The sequence below is a fragment of the Miscanthus floridulus genome, chromosome 1 (genome assembly GCF_019320115.1).
Source record: "Miscanthus floridulus cultivar M001 chromosome 1, ASM1932011v1, whole genome shotgun sequence".
NCBI classification, from domain to species: domain Eukaryota; kingdom Viridiplantae; phylum Streptophyta; class Magnoliopsida; order Poales; family Poaceae; genus Miscanthus; species Miscanthus floridulus.
This window is the reverse complement of record NC_089580.1, coordinates 180,820,697-180,839,970: the sequence shown is the minus strand read 5'-3', so window position 1 is coordinate 180,839,970 and position 19,274 is coordinate 180,820,697. Positions and strand designations below refer to the sequence as shown.

Here is a 19,274-nt window from a genome sequence, read left to right as displayed (position 1 = left end):
AAGACAAGCCGACCCAGGCGGCCCAGCCGGCTCACGCCAGCAGCGCCAAAGGCCCAGGCGGCAACGCAGGTGGCCCAGCCTTCTCTTTCTTTCCCCAAAAGCAGAGGATGGAACAGAGGAGCACTGGCCGGCGGCCAATCCCGACCGGGCTGCACGGCGACGGCGGAAAACCAGCCGTGGAGCAGCGGCGGACCTGGCCGAGCTTAGCACGGGCAGCGAGGACGCGACCGCATTCGGCATGGGCGCGCAGGGGCTCAGCGCGGGACGGCGTTCTAGGCGTAGCGTGGAGCTCGTGCAGAGGTGGGGGCGACGTGGATGGCTCCTAGACGGTGTGGGTCCCGACGGGGCAGCAGATGTCGTGGCGGCTTGGTGGTCCTGCTGGCTCCGAGGTGGCGTGGAGGGGTGTAGCGCCGAACTCGGGAGGGGCAGCGCCATGGACTACTGTCCAGCACGGCCGAAGGGGACCCGCACGCACTCGCACGACGACCGAATGACGGCGAGCGCCGACCCGCTCGAGGCCAGCAGAGGGAGGCAAGGTGTTGGCGATGGAGACCCGGACGTGGTGGAGCATGGCATGGCGGCCACACGGCAGCGGCACACGGCACACGGCGGAGGAGATGCCTGAGATGGATGGCACCATGGAGCAGGCGAGGAGGAGCCGCGTGAGGCTCGATGAGACAGAGGAGAGCGGCGGCACTCTAGGGCGCGGTGGTCGCGGCTTGCCGGGAAGACGCAGCGTGCGAGAGGCAGCAGCCGAGGGGCTTCGCGCGCTCGCGCACGGTGGCCGAGCAGCGGGGATGGAAGGGACGGCGCTGTGGGACCACAAGTGCGTGACGGATGGCAGCGGTCCAGAGCGGACCGGGAGGAGCAGCGTGGCTGCGCAGCAGGCCCAGCGCAGGGCTGAGCATGGTGTGGTTATGAGGAGGAGTGAGGCGAGGCAGAGTAGCTCGGTGTCGTGCGGGCCACGGTAATGGCGCTACGGCGGTGCGGAGGAGAAGCAGCCCATGGGATCACCGAGCTAGCGTAGGTGACGAGGGACCTCGCTACAGCCAGCTTGGATCCGAGCAGAAACAGCAGTGGACAACGTTGAGTGGAGTCACCTAAAAAGGATGTGCTGACGGACGGAGAAGGAGAGAGCAACTGAATGATTGGATAAGAATTGCCTCTGATTTGTTCCTATTATTGCCTGAGAGAGGATACAATGGCATCACTCATGCACCTACCGAACACACACACAAGCCACTGTAGTGCACTGCGTTCATAAAGGTGGTCAGGTTGAGGGCCACACAGTGAGGCTACAGCTGCAAGACTGGTGATGAGGGCCACCGGTGTGGTGCCTTTTTGCACTGCACACGGCCGGGCCACAGGGTGTGGGCGAAAAATATCCTAGTCATCAGTGGGAGGAGCAATGGTGGTCACTGCTGCCAGCTATGGAGCTCTCTCTGCTTCTGATACGATGCTTGCATTGCAGCGCGCCCGTGGCAGATTGCAGTGCTAGCTGCACGAGATGAGACAGTACTCTGCTACTTGGGTGACGAAAGAGGGACAAGGGTGGGGCGGGGCAGCACGGCACCACGCGGCCGGCAGTGGCATGCCTATGCATGCACAAGAAGGTGAGAAGACACAGCGTGGCAGGGGTTCGGCAGCAGAAATAGAATAGAGAGGAGAAAAATAGCGCGATTCGGCCAACTCCATCGATGCAGGGACAGCGCGACGTGCTTCAGCAACATTGTAGAGCGGCGGGACAACGGAGGCAGGACTGACTCGGCCACGTGCCCCAGCGTGGCCGACACGACATGTCGTTTGGCACGGACAAGACTGTGGCCTTCATTGCAGCAGAGATGACGCGATGAAATGGGCAGTCGAACGTTGACGCTCACATAAAAATATCGGACGCGACGCAAGCGTGGAAGAGGGAGCAGCGACACGACAATGGGACTCGATGACGTGGTGCAACGCAAATGTGAACAACGATACATCATCGGCACTCCAAAAGATTTAAATCCTATGGACCATCATCCCTAAACATTTCATGTGATAGTTCCTACTCCATACCCAGCCATAGAACAAAACATTAGGTGTTATATACTTATTTTGCGCAAAACAATTCACCACAAATAGCGATTTAAAATATAATTTCTAATTTTTACCGTTGACACGAAAAATTGGTTTTTAAATTCTTAAAATCCAAGAAAATCGGTTTAGAAATTTTTCTTAGGCCTAAATCGCGGTGCTAAACAAGCTCATAACACTAGGGGTGTTACAGTAAACTATCTAAATGTGCAACTACGGTTTTGCTAATGTGTTGCTATCTCTACCGCAAAAGAAGTAATACAATTAATGTAAATGCGGAAGCTAAAGAGCAAGGTAGAGATATGCAAACTCCTGTCGATGACTCTGGTATTTTTATCGAGGTATCGAGAAGCGTGCAAGCTTCCCCCTAGTCCTCGTTGGAGCCCCTCGCAAGGGCCAAGCTCCTGGTCGGGTAACTCCGTGGATAGCCTCAGGCCTTCCCTACACACAAGTGGGTCTCCGACGTGCCTTCCGGCAAGCCTCTCCTGGATGCTCCCCGCCGTCTTCACTATCAAGCTTCTGGCCAAAATGCCACAGGCCTTGTTCCCTCTGGTACACGGTGACGGCCACACCACAAACGCGGTTGGTGTGATCTCGCAAGACTACAAGCCCCTCTAATGTACAACAATGGTGCATGCAATCACCGAGTGGTAAGAGGTATGCAAACCTCACTAAACACTAGGCCTAAACCTAGAGCAAGCGCATAAGCGGTGGTCTAATGAACCTAAGCACTTCGCAAAGCTCCTACGCTAATCACCTAATGAAACACTAAGCACTATACAAGTGGAGATCACTAAAATGGTGTATCAACACCCTAGATATGTTTTCTCAGCTCCACGCTTCTCAAATGGCCAGTTGGGGTATATTTATAAGCCCCACTGAGAAAGTAGTCATTGGGGATGAAATCCCACTTTTCTGCTATTGACCGGACGCTGATCACGTCCTGACCAGACGCGTCCGGTCGTCTCGACTGTTGGAGCCATGAACAACTATCGGACGCTGCCAGCGTCCGGTCATATGCCACCAGACGTGTCCGATCACATTTTCCCCACTCTAGAACCTCTTTGTAATCGACTGGACTCTGCTGTCCGGCGTCCGGTTGATCTACCGCCAGCGATCGGTCACGCTTGTTGCCGAGCCTCTTGATCGGAGCGTCCAGTCACTTTTCTCCAGCGTTCGGTCACTACTGTGAGCTCGTTTATTCATGATCTTGCGTACAACTTAGTTCCTATCTTCATGCTTGAACTTTGCTTGATATCTTGGGTCTTCTCTTGTGCTTCTAAGGTCTTGCTTATGGTGTTGATCATCGGATCATCACGTTGCCTTCGTCTAAGTCACGTCTTGCATCCTATTGAACTACAAAACAATCACTTGCAAATTCATTAGTCTAATTTGGTTGTGTTGATCATCAAATACCAAAATCCAAAGTAAATGGGCCAATGGTCCATTTTCCTTACAACCATCTTGTGGCACATTTGATGAAGAAGGTGGATCAATCACTTGTACATCATCTTCATCATCTTTGGGCTTGATGTCTCCAACCGGAATGTTCTTCATGGCCTCCCTCAATGGTTCATCACTTACATCATCAAGATTTTCATGTGCTCCTTGGGAGCCATTAGATTCATCAAATTCCACATCATATGTTTCTTCAACCAAGCCGGTAGCATGATTAAATACTCGATATGCTTTGGACTTTGATGAGTAACCAACAAGAAAACCAATATCATAACATCTTTGAAACTTCCCTAGGTGTTGCCGCTTCCTGTAGATATAGAATTTGCAACCAAACACCCGAAAGAATGAGACGTCCCGCTTCTTCCCATTGAGCAACTCATAAGGTGTCTTGCCAATAAACTTTTGAATGAATAGGCAGTTGGATGCATAGCATGCGATGTTGATAGCTTTCGCCCATAGAGCTTTGGGTGTGTTGTACTCATCAAGCATTGTTCTTGCAAGTGTAATGAGTGTCTGGTTCTTTCTCTTAACTACACCATTTTGTTGAAATGTGTACGTTACGGAGACCTCATGCTTGATCCCAACTTCATCACAATAGGCTTCAATGTTTGTGTTATCAAGTTCCTTCCCATTGTCACTTCTAATTTTCTTAAGCTTCACTTTAAATTTATTTTGTGCTCTCTTGGCAAACTTCTTGAAGCAAGATGCAACTTTAGATTTGTCATGAAGGAAGAATACCCATGTGTATCTTAAATAGTCATCAACAATCACAAGACAATAAAGATTTCCTCCCAAACTCTTGTATGTTGTTGGTCCAAATAAGTCCATGTGAAGGAGTTCTAGCACTCTTGTGGTTGACATGAAAGCTTTTGTTGGATGAGTATTTGCAACTTGCTTGCCGGCTTGACATGCACTACAAAGCTTGTCCTTCTCAAACTTCACATCCTTCAACCCTCTCACCAAATCATTCTTCATTAGCTTCTTGAGTGAGCCCATCCCAACATGAGCAAGTCTTCTATGTCATAGCCACTCAAGTGTTGTTTTGGTGAATAGGTATGTTTTCAAGTTAGCATCTTCGGAGGTGAAATCCACTAAGTATAGGTTGTTGTATCTAAATCCTTTGAATATCACTTTATCATCATCCTTCTTAGATACAACAACTTCCTTCTCGGTGAACAAGCATTGGAAGCCAAGATCACACAATTGTCCAACGGATAGCAAGTTGAAACTCAATGAAGCAACATAGAGCACATTTGAGATAAAATGATCATTTGATATTGCCACTTTGCCCAATCCTTTAACCTTGCCCTTAGAATTATCTCTAAATATGATTCTTTCTTATTCATCTACTTTTTCATCTAGTGAGGTGAACATACGAGGATCACTGGTCATATGTTGTGTGCAACCACTGTCTATAACATAATGACTTCCACCGGTCTTGTAGTTCACCTACACACAAAAGATCAAGCTTGTTTAGGGATCCAAACTTGTTGAGGGCCCTTGACTTTCTCTACAAGTGACTTTGCAACCCAAATTTTCTTAGGTCTATTCTTATTGGGAGATCCTAAGAATATGACTTTCATTTTATCACTAGAATTCTTTCTAAGCATATAATGAGCATTGAAAGCAAAAGGTCTAGCATGCTTGGGCAAGGGTTGTGGTGGTGGAGTTTGACACTCATGGGCAAAATGGCCTTTTTGTCCACACTCAAAACACCTCTTTGGCTTTGGCTTTAACTTTTGTTGTTGTTGAGCTTGAGTCTTCTTCTCTTGATTTGCCAAATATTCAATTCCACTTCTATCCATCTTTATGATGGTGTTCATGAGTAGCTCACTTTGAAGATGTTGACCTCTTGTGAATTTGCTCAACCTGGTTTTGAGGTGTTCTTTTTCTAACTTGAGCTTCTTGTTCTCTTCTTTGAGCTCATCATGATTTTTCTCCTTCTTGAGTCTCTTGTTCTCTTCTTTGAGCTTTTCATTCTCAAGAGCTAGATCACTATCATGGTCAAGGTTCTCTAACACAATGGTGTGGGTGGTTGATAGCTTCTCAAGATCTTTCTTTAGCTTCTCATTCTCATTCTTGATCTTGACATACTCATCATAGTCATCAGACTTAACCACTTGCTTGCCTTTGCTACTAGAACCTTGCTCAATGCTCTCAATAATCAAATCATCACAATCTTAACAATATGGTTAGTAGCATCATGTGACTCATTGGATAAAAACTCATGAGAGATAACAAGATTGTCATGATTAACCTTGAGGTATGTATAATCTTCTTTTTAGCATGTTATAGCTAGTGATGAGCTCATTATGTATCCCTTCAAGTTTATCATATTTTTCTTTAAGCTATTTCTTAGAAGATTTGAGCTCCTTGAGTTTGGATGACATAGCATCATTTGCTTCTCTAAGCTCAACACTAGCCTTTTCCGCTATATCACATTTAGCTAAAAGAGAGTCATTCTTAAGTTCTAGCTTTTCATTCTTAGCTCTTGACTTTCTAATGATCTTAGTGTATTGATTTAGCAATTTAACAAGATCATCATATGAAGGTGATTCAAATTCATCATCATCACTATCACTATCATCATTGCAAGCATGTTCATCACCACTACTTTCATCATCATTTGATACCTTTTCATTCATCCTTGGCCATAAGGCATAGATGTGTAGAGGATGATGGTGGTGGTGTCGGTGAAGATGATGAAGAGTCAATTACAATAGCGGCCACCTTCTTGTTGTCACTATCATCATCAGATGAATAACTTGATCAATCAATGTTCGTGAGCCAATCACCGATGATGTATGCCTTGCCATTTCTCTTCTTCTTATGGAAGTCCTTCTTCTTGCCTTCCTTCTTGTATGGCTTGTTTTTCTTCTTCTCATCTTCATCTTCATCACTTGAGTCATCTTTCTTGCCCTTGTTCTTCTTCTTGTATTTGTCTTTCTTAGGCTTGGGGGCATTGATGTGCTAGATGACCAAGTTCTTCACAATTATAGCAATCCATCTTGGAGATTGACTTCCTTCTAGTGCTAGTGAAGAACTTCCTTTTCTTGCCATCAAACTTGACGCTATTCTTGTTGAGCTTCTTTAGCATCTTAGCGGTTCTTCTCACCATGAGAGCAAGACTTGCATCATCAATTTTATCATCACTTGAGCTCTCATACTCAATTCTTGTTTTGCCCTTCTCTTAGCTAGCCTTAAATGCCAAGTCCTTGTCTTTCTTCTTGGTAGAGGATGAGTCATCTTGTGGTGTGATGTGCATGTACATCTCATGAGCATTGATCTTTCCTAAGATTTGAGTTGGTGTAGTGGTGGAAAGATCACCTTGATGAAGCACGGTCACAATATGCCCATATTTGTCAATGGGGAGGACACTCAAGATTTTTCTTAGAATATCGGATGGTTGCATTTGTGTAAGTCCAAGTCCATTGACTTCCTCTACAAGAACATTTAAGCGTGAGTATATTTCATTAGCACTTTCTTTCGGAAGCATCTCAAATGAATTAAGCTTTTTTATAACAATATGATAGCGTTCCTCACGCTCGCTCTTAGTTCCCTCATGGAGCACACAAATATCCGACCATAGTGTATGGGTGTCTTTGTGGTTCCTCACCCGGTTAAACACATCTTTGCAAAGGCCTCTAAAGCTGGTGTTTCTAGCCTTTGCATTCTATTTTTGGTAATTCACTTCATTGCCTTGAAGGTGCGTGGGATCCCTAGGTTTTGGGAAACCTTGAGAGGCGACTCTAAGAATTCCAACATCTAGAGCTTCTAAATACGCTTCCATGAGGATTTTCCAATAAGGAAAATCATCTCCCTCAAAGATAGGAGGATGTCCATCCCTGTGAGACATCTTTGTCTAGGCGGTTAAGCCTAAATACGTGAGCACGAGGCTCTAATACCAATTGAAAGGATCAAGATACCCAAGAGGGGGAGTGAATTGGGCTAATTCTAAAATTCTTTGCAATAATTAAACCCTACACTTAGCCTACTTCACCCCTTGTGCCTAGAAAGTGATTCTAATGATCGACCGCACAAAAGTTTAGCACCCTAAGTTCCAATCCTACTCTAGCATGGCAATTCTAAGAATGTAAAGACAAGAATTGAATTGCTCAAAAGTAAATGCTCAAAGTAAAGAGAGGAGAAGGAACGCGACGATGTTTTACCGAGGTATCGGAGAGTCATCACTCCCCACTAGTCCTCGTTGGAGCACCCGCGCAAAGGTGTAGCTTCCCCTTGATCCATGCAAGGATCAAGTGCTCTCTATGGGTTAATTCTTCGACACTCCATCGTGGTGAATCACCCACAACCGCTCACAACTTGAGTTGGGTCATCCACAAGCTCCGCCGGATGATCATCAAACTCCCAATCACCACCAAGCCCTCTAGGTGATGGCGATCACCAAGAGTAACAAGCAAGAACTCTCACTTGACCACAATAAGTCTAATGAGAAGGGTGGATGCACACTTGCTACTCTCTTTTCACTAATGAGGCCTTAATCTTGGATTCTCAAATCTCAATCACCTTACTAGGCTCTTGCTCTCCTAAGCACTCTCAAGGGTGTTTCTCAGTCGTTGAAATAGGCAAGAGTACTCCCTTGAATGAATAGAGGAAGTATTTATACCCCCTTATTCAAAACAAATCATTATGTGCTTGAGTCAGCACCCTGTGGGTTGACCAGACGCTCCAGTCAAGGTGACCGGACGCTCCGGTCAGTTCTCCCTGCCACAAAACCATTAAGTTGTGATTGAACTCTAACCAGCGCCCGGTCATGAAAACTGCTATCTAGACCTTACTGATGTTGACCGGACGCTGGAGCCTAGAGTCCTATCACTTCACTGTTCAACGTCCGGTCAGTAATCGAAACCTGACCAGCGTCTAGTCAGCACTGACCGGACGTGTCCGATTAGGATTCTCCCTCTCTAGAACCTTACTGGAGTTGACTGGACTCTGGCACCTAGCGTCCAGTCACTTTACACTCAGCTTCCGGTCGCACCTAGATGACCACTTGATCAAATAAACTGACCGGACTCTACTACCAGCGTCCAGTCAACATTTGACCCTCCATTCAATTCTAACTCAAAATCATGTGTGAATGAAGTTTTCTTCAATTGATCTTAGGGCCACTTAGGAGCGTCCTAGTGCTAGATTTGACAAGTGTGCACCACACCTAACCCACTAGACTCATCTAGGTCAAGCTACTAGTCCATACGCCCTTAATAGTATGGCCAAAGGACAAACAAAGTCCTAAACTACACTAAGTGTCTCTTCAACATCAAACGACACTTAGAACTAGTCCATTCTTAACCTTGTCATCCATCCTTTGAAAACCGAAACAATTTCCATCGTAGGGGCATGCCAACCATGATTGCCCAATCAATTAACATTACCATGACCTAACTTAATTTGCCTCTGCAAAACACACGTTAGTCATAGTAATCACGTATTGTCATTAATCACTAAAACCCAACTAGGGGTCTAGATGCTTTCAGGTAGCACTACTCCAAGTGGTGAAGCAAATGAAGATCATGACATGATGATGATAATTCTATGGTGATGATTAAGTGCTTGGACTTGGAAAAGAAGAAAGAAAAACAAAAGGCTCAAGGTAAAGGTATAAGTGGTAGGAGCCTTTTTGTTTCGGTGATCAAGACACTTAGCGAGTGTGATCACATTTAGGTTCGATAACCGTACTATTAAGATGGGTGAAACTCGTATTGAAATACGGTTATCAAAGTGCCACTAGATGCACTAACTCATTGCATATGCATTTAGGATCTAGTGGAGTGCTAACATCCTTGAAAATGTTTATGAAAATATGCTAACACATGTGCACAAGGTGATACACTTGGTGGTTGGCACATTTGAGCAAGGGTAAGAAACTTCACCAGTGGAGTGTCCACCCGTAGAGTGGGGACAGTCCGACGGTGCCACCGGCGCCCTATACAGAAAAGATAGGATTTCATAGAGTGCACCGGATGCTGGCTTCAACTGGACCGGTGTGTCAGGTCAGTGGAAGCAGTGAAGACGCTGGCGTCGGTCTTCGACCAGATGCTAGGTCACTTTGTGACCGGACAATAACGTGGTGCGTCTGGTCCTGCTGACGTGGCAGCGCACAGAGAAGAGGGTGACTGACCGAACACTGGGTGAGTCCGGTTAGGGGTGACTGAACGCGTCCAATTGTGAATTTCCACCTCTGGAAGCTTACTGGAAATGATCGGATGCTGGGGTCCTACGTCCGGTCACTTTGAGCAGCGCGTTCGGTCACTACTTAAATGTACTGATGACCATTAAGATCGAGCGATCAACGTTTGAAGCCGATGACACATGGTAAGCATCGGGCAACCGAACGCTGGGGTCCTATGTCCGGTCGATCTGATCAGAGCGTCTAGTCACCCTGAGCAGTGCCCAGTGAAGGGGTACAACGACTCTATTTCATGGGGGCTTCTATTTAAGCCCCACGACCAGCTCAAGCTCACTCTCTTGGCCATTTGCATTGACATAGCAACCTTGTGAGCTTAGCCAAAGCCCTCCCACTCATCTCCATCATAGATTCAACATCTTTGTGATATTGGGAGTGAATCTAAGTGCATTGCTTAAGTGTTTGCATCTAGAGGCACCTGGTGTTTGTGTTTCGCTGTGGGATTCGCTTGTTACTCTTGGTGCTTGCCGCCACCTAGTTGGCTTGGAGCAGCGAGGATCGTCGAGCGGAGGTTGGTGATTGTCTCTGGCTCCAATCATGGTGATTGTGAGGGATTCTTGACATTTTCTCGGTAGAGAGCCAAAAGGTACTCTAGTGAATTGCTCATGGCTTGTGATCCTCATCTTGTGTTGGTTGTGTGGCACCCTATTGAGGTTTTAGCCTGTGACGTCAATTAACACGTGAACCTCCAAGTAAGTGAATCGCCACAACGAGGAGTAGCTTACCGGCAAGCAAGTGAACCTCGATAAAAAATCATTATGTCAACATTTGATTTCGAGGTGATTGGTCTTCATTGATATTGATTCTTATGATTGATTGGTTTATTCCTCGACTCGGGGGTATAACCATCTTTCTCTCTCTTTACATTATCGCAAACTAGTTATCAAGCTCTTTAGTGTAGCTAGTTGTGAGAGCTTGTTAGTTTGGTTAGTGTGGCTCTTTAGTTAGCCTTTGAGAGCACACTAACTTAGTGTAGTGACATAGCCATTGTGTGGTTAGAAACTAGAATTGTGGTAGGTGGCTTGCATTTTTTGTAGGCTAGCGTAACACTTGCTTCGCCTCATAATTGTCTAACCGGTTTATTAAGTGTTGTTGTAGATATTTTAATAGGATATTCACCCCCCTCTAGCCATTAGGAGCTTTCACACTCATAATTAAACAATAAGATAACCGGTAATCTTTTAAACTTCATATGGTTCAACTTAGTGACCACTGACTGACATGTCTGCCCTATTTCAAATGTCGTACAGGTCTCTTGCCTAATATAGACTACTGATAAAAGAAACCGAGATTGACTGGGATCTACCATCCTACGGATAACGCTATAAGGGAGATCAGATAAAACAAAATCTGTTATGAACATCATCATTTCTTCCTTCAGGCTTCATCTTCAGAATCATGGTGATCCTGATGCTTCTCCAACAAATGAAGAAGAGCTTGAGTTCCTTCTTCTGCAACCTGTTCTTCTCTAGGGATGTTGCTAGATTCACCATCTTCAGGCTGTTCCTAACAATTCTTGCTCTGGCTACTGGATGAGTCTTCTTTCTCTTTGTCTTAGTCTCAACCATTGCTGGGCTCTTTGTACCAGCTCTCTTTTTTTTATGTAGGGGAGGTGGAGGAGTCCACCATTTCCACTGCATGTTCCTCCTGCTTTCCCTTTTCTAGATTCTGGTTTTTATCATCTTCTGCTGGAGAGAAGAACAAAATTTAGTGTAGTGTAGACAATGATGGTCCCCAACAAAATTCAGCATTAATGAGATTTGCTGCCATTGTTCATAACCAGGTAGAAGCAACTAAATAGTCCTGTGGGTTGATCCAATGACCCTTGATCATGATCCACTGGAGACATAATAAATTCATGAACTAAATTTTGACAGATTGCGTATGAAACAAATGCTTTGCTCACAGAAGCATGAAAAGTAGGCATACTCATATCTCCATAGCTGAAACGCAAAGCCAATGAGCTTGTCACTGCGTTTTGAAGAGAAAAATTCTAATCTCGAACTATGATTGGGTTTCCTGTCAGCATCTTATCATGAGTGAAATTTCCATGTCATCCTCTAATACTAATGGACAATTTCACACCAGGGAACCAAATAATTGCAAACATCGGACCTCAATCAATCCACAAAGAAACTTCCACATTCAGAAATCCATGCACACACCGAAAGAAAAAAATGAAGAAAGAACAAAGAAGATTCTATTCACCTGGATCCATTTCTTGTTTAACATTTACTAGCATAATAGTACGGTATATAAGCCAACAATTTAAATAGTCTGGCAAACAAAATTGTTCTCGATTTATAGTCATGTTGTTTGCTGCTTGTTGGCGGGTTGCACGTCACGAGGCAACAACTGAGACACTATCACACTACGCATCACCCATCGTTGGTCGATTGTCGACGGCGATGCACGGAGCCAAATGCTTTCGCGATCCCAAGGGTCCACCTGTCCGGGGCCCTAGTCCGACGAGTCAAATCTTTCTTTCGAGTCACTTGCGTTGACCTACACGATCTTTGTTTTTATCTTTTGATTTTTGGTAAGGCCAGTCTCAGTAAAAGTTTCATGTGAGTTTCATTTGCATTAAATAGTTTGCCATATGGACATTTTTATGACATGACAGTGTATTTAAGAAGAGAGAGAAGAAATGAAACTCTCTCGACACGATAACCAACTCTCTATGAGTCTTGAAATTAAGGGGCTCTTGCGTTTGTACCCTTGTTTTGTATCGAAATTATGATTTTGCCCCTATTTTTTTGACTTTGTGAATTTACCCCTACTGTGCCATTCACGAAGCAACGGTTTGCCCCTGCTCCGTCATCCAACCCTAACGGTGTTAAACTTTGTACAAAAGACATGAATGCCCATACGATTTTGCCCCTTATTTTTATGCCTAATTATGATTTTGCCCCTGTCTGGCCGAGGCTCGGTTGCGCACGGCACGGGGTCGACCGTCCGGCCATGGCGCGGCCACCGAGGACGTGAACGTGCGGCACCCGCATGCCCCCGCACCAAGCCCCGCGCGTTCGGCTGCCGTCTTGCGTGCCTTGCGCCGAGCCGCGCGGCACCCGCACGCCCCCGCACCAAGCCTCGCGCGACGCGCTCGCGGGCGGGCACCGCAGCCCTGCGAGCATTGTGCCCCGCGGCCAGGCGCTGCCGCTGCCCCGCGCCTTGACGACGGTAGGTCGGCGCGCAAGAAGCTGCGCCTATCCAAGGAGCAGTCTGCGTTCCTGGAGGAGAGCTTCAAGGAGCACGCCACGCTTAACCCGGTAAGCAACCCATCACGCAGAAATCATCAAGTCTTGTTTCCTCGGCCGATCTCGCTCGATCCTGACGTTCGTTGGTGCGTTCCGTCCGTGGTGCGTAGAAGCAAAAGCTTGCGCTGGCGAAGCAGCTCAACCTCCGGCCGCGCCAGGTGGAGGTGTGATTCCAGAACCGCAGAGCCAGGTGCGTGCGCGCATGGTTGCATCCGAGATCTTTGTTCTTTGATTAATTACCCCAACAATCATCGATCGACTAAAATATATAATAAAACCCGGTGCCTCTGCCGGCCGTGCTGCGTGCAGGACGAAGCTGAAGCAGACGGAGGTGGACTGCGAGTACCTGAAGCGCTGCTGCGAGACGCTGACGGAGGAGAACCGGCGGTTGCAGAAGGAGCTGGCCGAGCTCCGCGCGCTCAAGACGGTGCACCCCTTCTACATGCACCTCCCGGCCACCACCCTCTCCATGTGCCCGTCCTGCGAGCGCGTCGCCTCCAACTCCACCGCTCCTATCGCCGCACCGGCGGCGCCCGCGTCGTCGCCCTCTCCTGCTACGACTGGCATTGCGGCGGTGTCGGCCCCGCCGGAGCAGCAGAGGCCGTCGTCGTTCGCGGCTCTGTTCTCGTCCCTGCTCAAACGCCCGCTGGCCGCCCACGCGCAACCGTAGCCGCCGACCAGCTAGTGAGGCCAGTCCTCTGCTTCGCCTCCGACGACGCGAATGGATGGATGGAGGAGGATCTAGCTGTAAATACGCCCACCTTGTTTTTTTCTTCCTTGTTTTCACTTCATGCGGTTCTTGGGAATTTTTTGTGGTTGCCGATGATGCGGTTCTTGGGCTGCGGAGGACGCGAACGCGCGGCACCCGCATGCCCCCGCACCAAGCCCTGCGCGTTCGGCTGTCGTCTTGCGTGCCTTGCGCCGAGCCGCGCGGCACCCGCACGCCCCCGCACCAAGCCTCGCGCGACGCGCTCGCGGGCGGGCACCGCGGCCCTGCGAGCTTTGTGCCCCGCGGCCAGGCGCTGCCGCTGCCCCGCGCCTTGACCCAAGCATCGCGGCCGGGCGCCGCTGCTGTCCTGCGCGCGCCGCGCTCAAGAGCGGGTGCCGTAGCCCTACAAGCACTGCGCCCCGCGACCAGGCGCTGCCGCTGCCCTGCACGTGCCGGGGCCCGCGCCCAGGCGTCGCCGCCGCCCCGTGCCTTGACCCGAGCATCGCGGCCGGGCACCGCTGCTGCCCTGTGCGCGCCGCGGTCGTGGGCGAGCGCCGCGCCCCGCAGCCAGGTGCCACTGTCCCCCGCACAACGCGCCCCTGCGAGCGCCGCTGTCGTGGACGAGCAGGAGGTTGAAGATAAGATGAGGGGCAACATGGTCTTTTTGCCTCTGTTTGTAGGTATTTTGATTTTTTTAATTCATTTATCCCATGTCCATCTAACAGACATCCAAAAACAGGGGCAAACGGATGGTTCGTTTTAAAATAACAGGGGCAAAATCACAAAGTTGAAAAAACAAAGGCAAAATCACAATTGGACTGCTGAACAGGGGCAATAACACCATTTTCTCTGAAATTAAATACCTATAAAACTATAGAATGAAACTCTCCATTATAAATGAGTGTTTCATCTAAATTTTATTTCATTTCATATAACATGGCAGTCTTGAAAATAACACCACGAAACCCCCACTCTGGCCTGAGCGAACATGATTCTTATTTGGTCTTATTTCATTTCTCCATCCCAACTCGCAAGCACCGAGCAGCTACCCGCCTTTGACCCTTCAAGTGCACGGTCTGCGCTTCTTCTCACTCCGAAGGAGACTGATGTCAGAAAATTTTGACGCGATATTCCCTCACGTTTCACACTGACGTGCCGTGAAGTATAGAACAGAAAATGCCTAACCATCGGTAAAAACTCCAAAACATTTATTGCGGACTCATCCGCAAACCTTTTTCTTCTGTCGGAACGGGCTGGATCGGCGACGTCATCCCGGACCCGCCAAGCAGTGTCTTGGCTAGGCACGTGAGGCCGTGCCGTGTGATCGACGCGAACGCTACCTTTCCGTTACCCCCTCCACGTCACGGGAGCGCATCGCGGCCGCCCGTTCCAGATCGCACGGGCCGCGGTGCCATCCAAACCCGCGCGGCCCCACCTTCAGCGAGAGGCTCGCGCCGTGTCCCCGTCCCCCGCTCCGCCTCCCTTAAAACCCCACCGCAGTTCCCGTCCTCATCTCTCTCTCTCTCTCCTCTCATCTCCATCTCTCCTCCGCCTAGGCGTTCACGCCGTCGCTAGCGCCTGCCGCGGCGAAGCTTCTGCCCTCCCCGGCGTCGGGCTCTGGTCGTCGTCGGCCAGGTAAATCTGCCCGCTCCTTCTCCTTACCCCTCCTAACGGTGTGGATCTGGGCTCTCGACGGGTTTCAGATTCAGAGGGTGTGTAAGTAGGATTGCTGAGATCCGTGGCGGTTTCTGATGGGTACGAGGATGGGCGGATGGCTTCGATGTTTAGGGGCTTGGATTCGTGCTTTATTTTTAGGGATGGTTGGTTTCGCCCGTGGGATCGAGCAAAACCGATGCAACAGAGGTGACGGTCGTTTTGTCATGCTAAGATAAGAATCAGCTAAATTGTTTGGATCCGAGCTAATTGGATCTGAGCTAATTGGTTAGTAATGATCGCGTATTTGCCACGGCATGTTCATCCATTCGTGCAGTTTGTTGGGTAGGCACGGAAATTATATTATTATAGAGTAGATATTTGCAGATGGTCTGCATCCTTTTCTAAGCTTGTGTGGCTTGGGTTTACCCAGCACTTTACGCCGTCAGACAAAACTTGATGCACAGGACAAATATTGTTTTGCTTTCTGAGCATTCTGTTCTACTACAAACTGAACACATGTCCTATCTGTGCCTTCTCGAGTAGATTGGATAGGTTCATTTATATTACGGTAAAACTGGTTCATCTTAGTAAACTTATTACCCATAATAGACTGTATGGTCATATTAATCATTGTAGCATGAAAACTTGGTCATTGTACTATGCAAAACGTTTACCAACTTCTCTTTTCCTGATTACAGGAAGATGGCTGGCGGCTTCAGGGTACTGCATCTGGTCAGGCCCTTTCTGGCTTTCTTGCCAGAGGTGCAGAGCGCTGATAGGAAGATACCATTCAGAGAAAAAGTTATCTACACCGTCATTTCTCTCTTCATTTTCCTGGTGTGCAGCCAGCTCCCACTCTATGGCATTCATTCGACTACTGGAGCTGATCCTTTCTACTGGATGCGTGTTATCCTCGCATCAAACCGTGGGACTGTGATGGAGTTGGGTATTACTCCAATTGTGACCTCTGGGATGGTAATGCAACTTCTTGTTGGATCGAAGATCGTTGAAGTTGATAACAGTGTGAGAGAGGATCGTGCTCTGCTGTAAGTGTCGTCTTACTAAAAATGATGTAACCTTCAGTTTCTCACATTTATCACAATTCTAATTGTTGGTGGTTATTTCATCCGTAGTCTTTCTGTAGCATTTCTCTATCATAGTCTGCCAAAGTAGATTGTAAACCTTCTAATTTGTATTTATTATATATATTTCTTTATTTACTCAGGAATGGTGCACAAAAGTTACTTGGTATCCTGATCACTATTGGGGAAGCAGTGGCATATGTCCTGTCTGGAATGTATGGCAGTGTAAGCCAACTTGGAACAGGGAATGCTATTCTCATTATACTTCAGCTTTTCTTTGCTGGCATCATTGTCATCTGTCTGGATGAACTTCTCCAGAAAGGTTATGGTTTGGGATCTGGCATTTCTCTGTTCATTGCTACCAATATCTGGTAAGCACATTGGATTTAATCCTTTTATTGATGTGCTGTTCTGTTGCACTTAAGCTTATAATATGACTGCTTTCATGTAGCGAGAATATCATCTGGAAGGCATTTAGCCCCACAACCATCAACAGTGGCCGTGGTGCTGAATTTGAAGGGGCTGTCATTGCACTGTTCCATCTGTTGATTACGAGAACTGATAAAGTCCGTGCTCTTCGCGAGGCTTTCTACCGCCAGAACCTTCCAAATGTGACCAATTTGCTTGCCACTGTCTTGGTCTTCCTCATAGTCATCTATTTCCAAGGCTTCCGTGTTGTGCTTCCAGTGAGATCAAAGAATGCTCGTGGGCAGCAAGGATCATATCCAATTAAGCTGTTCTACACTTCAAACATGCCCATCATTCTGCACTCTGCACTGATTACCAACCTCTATTTCATATCCCAGGTACACACCTCATTTCCAATGCTGTAGTAAGTTATATCTTTTGTATGTGTAAGTGCTAATGTATTTTATTTCTATCACAGCTTCTCTACAGGAAGTACAGTGGAAATTTCCTTGTTAACCTTCTTGGGAAGTGGAAGGAGTCTGAGTACTCTGGCCATTCTGTTCCTGTTGGTGGTCTTGCTTACTATGTAACTGCCCCATCAAGGTGAAAATCAGTTCCTTCAATGGGGAGGCCTTTTTGTCATGACGATCGTTTTTGTTGTTTTTGTTATTCCAGAAATAATTGATCGTTCTTTTGACTAACAATAGCACATTGGAAACAATGCAGTTTGGCTGATGTCCTTGCAAATCCATTCCATGCACTGTTTTATGTGGTCTTCATGCTGTCAGCTTGCGCTCTGTTCTCAAAGACGTGGATTGAAGTTTCTGGTTCATCAGCAAAGGATGTTGCTAAGCAGCTCAAGGTACAAACAATTATACACATCTTTTTATGTAAAATTTCATCTGCCAGGCTGAGGTAGTTTTATCATAAATTGTTATGATTGATAAATTTAGATGCCAGTATGAGTACACTAATAGCATCACTACGAACAACACATTAACATTTGATGTTTCAGTGTCAGATCTTTGCGTGTTTTGTATATGATACTGTACTACATTTTCTGGTTCTTGAATCAGTGTACTATTATGAAACCTGAGATGGAAGAACATGTTCTTGGTTGGGAGGAACACACATAATCTTTCTAATGGGATATGGTATATCTTAATGAATTTCCACATGCCTATCAGTTGAAGATTTGGTGTGGAGCAGTTTGCTTAATGCGTTGAGCTACTGTTTATATTTGCCTCTCTTATATGCAAACTCACTACTACAACAATTACCTGTGATCTTCTGACACTGGATATTCTACAGGAACAACAAATGGTGATGCCAGGCCATCGTGAGTCAAACTTGCAGAAGGAACTGAACCGTTACATCCCCACTGCTGCTGCATTTGGTGGCGTATGCATCGGTGCATTGACTGTCCTGGCTGATTTCATGGGTGCGATTGGTTCAGGAACTGGTATTCTGCTCGCTGTGACAATCATATACCAATACTTTGAAACCTTCGAGAAGGAAAGGGCGACGGAGCTTGGTTTCTTTGGTTTTTGATTAGTAGCTGTGGAACCTTGACTTGGCTATAGCTGAATTTTCTTGTAAGTCGCTGTAGTGCTTAGCCAGTTGTAACTTAAAGAGTTCTGTTTAGGTTGCCTTCTTGCGGCCACAATCATGTAGCAGAATCTGCGTGTGTTTCAGGTTAGTGTGGGGGTATGCGCATCTGTCCAAAGAAGCGTGCTCAACCATCCACAATCAGTCATCTGCAGTCTACAGTTTGCTCATAGATTACCCTGGCAACTGGATGTTTTGTGATCAATTTCAGTTACTTTTGAACTGAGCATGTTCGTATTTTCACTTTCTGTTTTGATCTGTTATTACTAATTTCTCAGAACTATAGATGCTCACAGGCGCTTTATTTCAATGTCTCTATTTTATGACGAGACACGATTATCTCTGATTGCTTGTTTGGTAATCCTGTTTGCTGAAACAATGGGCGAAGAAGGGTATCTTTTTTGTTACATTGCGTGCGGCAAGTATATATATATATATTTCTAGAGTTCCAGGGGTCAGCCTTTGGTCATATCGTATCTCGGCGCCTCCCTTGACATGGTATAATGTATCTATACAATTTAAAGATTAGTAGTGTCCCAAACCCTGGTCCACCTGAATTCCATTGTGATCAGAATGTGCAAGCCAGAACGTTGTTGAAGCAAACATATAGGTAGTGGTAGCTTAATCACTAAATCAAAGGAGCCAAAGGTTTCGAGAATAACTCTTGTTAATTTGGCCGCCATCTAAGTTGTGATTTTCCTTTTATCAACGCTAGCTACTTTTCTTTGGCTCTGGCCTCTGGGGCGACGTTCGTTTCAGCAGCACGTCTTTTCACTCCTCCTGCATTGAGACCTGTGCTATAATTGTAACAGTAAAAA

At 46.9% G+C, this 19,274-nt stretch overlaps 1 protein-coding gene and 1 pseudogene across 1 annotated transcript; both read left to right on the top strand.

Annotated features, from left to right (window-relative positions):
* Positions 1 to 626: 626 nt before the first annotated feature.
* Positions 627 to 13,749, top strand: LOC136467814 (homeobox-leucine zipper protein HOX15-like; annotated as a pseudogene).
* A 1,464-nt stretch (positions 13,750 to 15,213) lies between these two features.
* Positions 15,214 to 18,685, top strand: LOC136550135 (uncharacterized). Its single transcript, XM_066541623.1, has 7 exons — positions 15,214 to 15,337; positions 16,057 to 16,404; positions 16,584 to 16,811; positions 16,892 to 17,246; positions 17,327 to 17,451; positions 17,575 to 17,710; positions 18,160 to 18,685. Exons 2-7 carry the CDS (start codon positions 16,061 to 16,063, stop codon positions 18,397 to 18,399), a joined length of 1,428 nt encoding a protein of 475 aa, XP_066397720.1. The 5' UTR covers positions 15,214 to 15,337; positions 16,057 to 16,060; the 3' UTR covers positions 18,400 to 18,685.
* Positions 18,686 to 19,274: the final 589 nt, after the last annotated feature.

Coding starts and splice junctions, on each gene's coding strand:
- LOC136550135 (XM_066541623.1), top strand. CDS start 16,061: ATGGCTGGCGGCTTCAGGGTACTGCATCTGGTCAGGCCCTTTCTGGCT. Junction 16,812..16,891: donor TTCATTGCTACCAATATCTG/GTAAGCACATTG, acceptor GCTTTCATGTAG/CGAGAATATCATCTGGAAGG. Junction 17,247..17,326: donor ACCTCTATTTCATATCCCAG/GTACACACCTCA, acceptor TTTCTATCACAG/CTTCTCTACAGGAAGTACAG.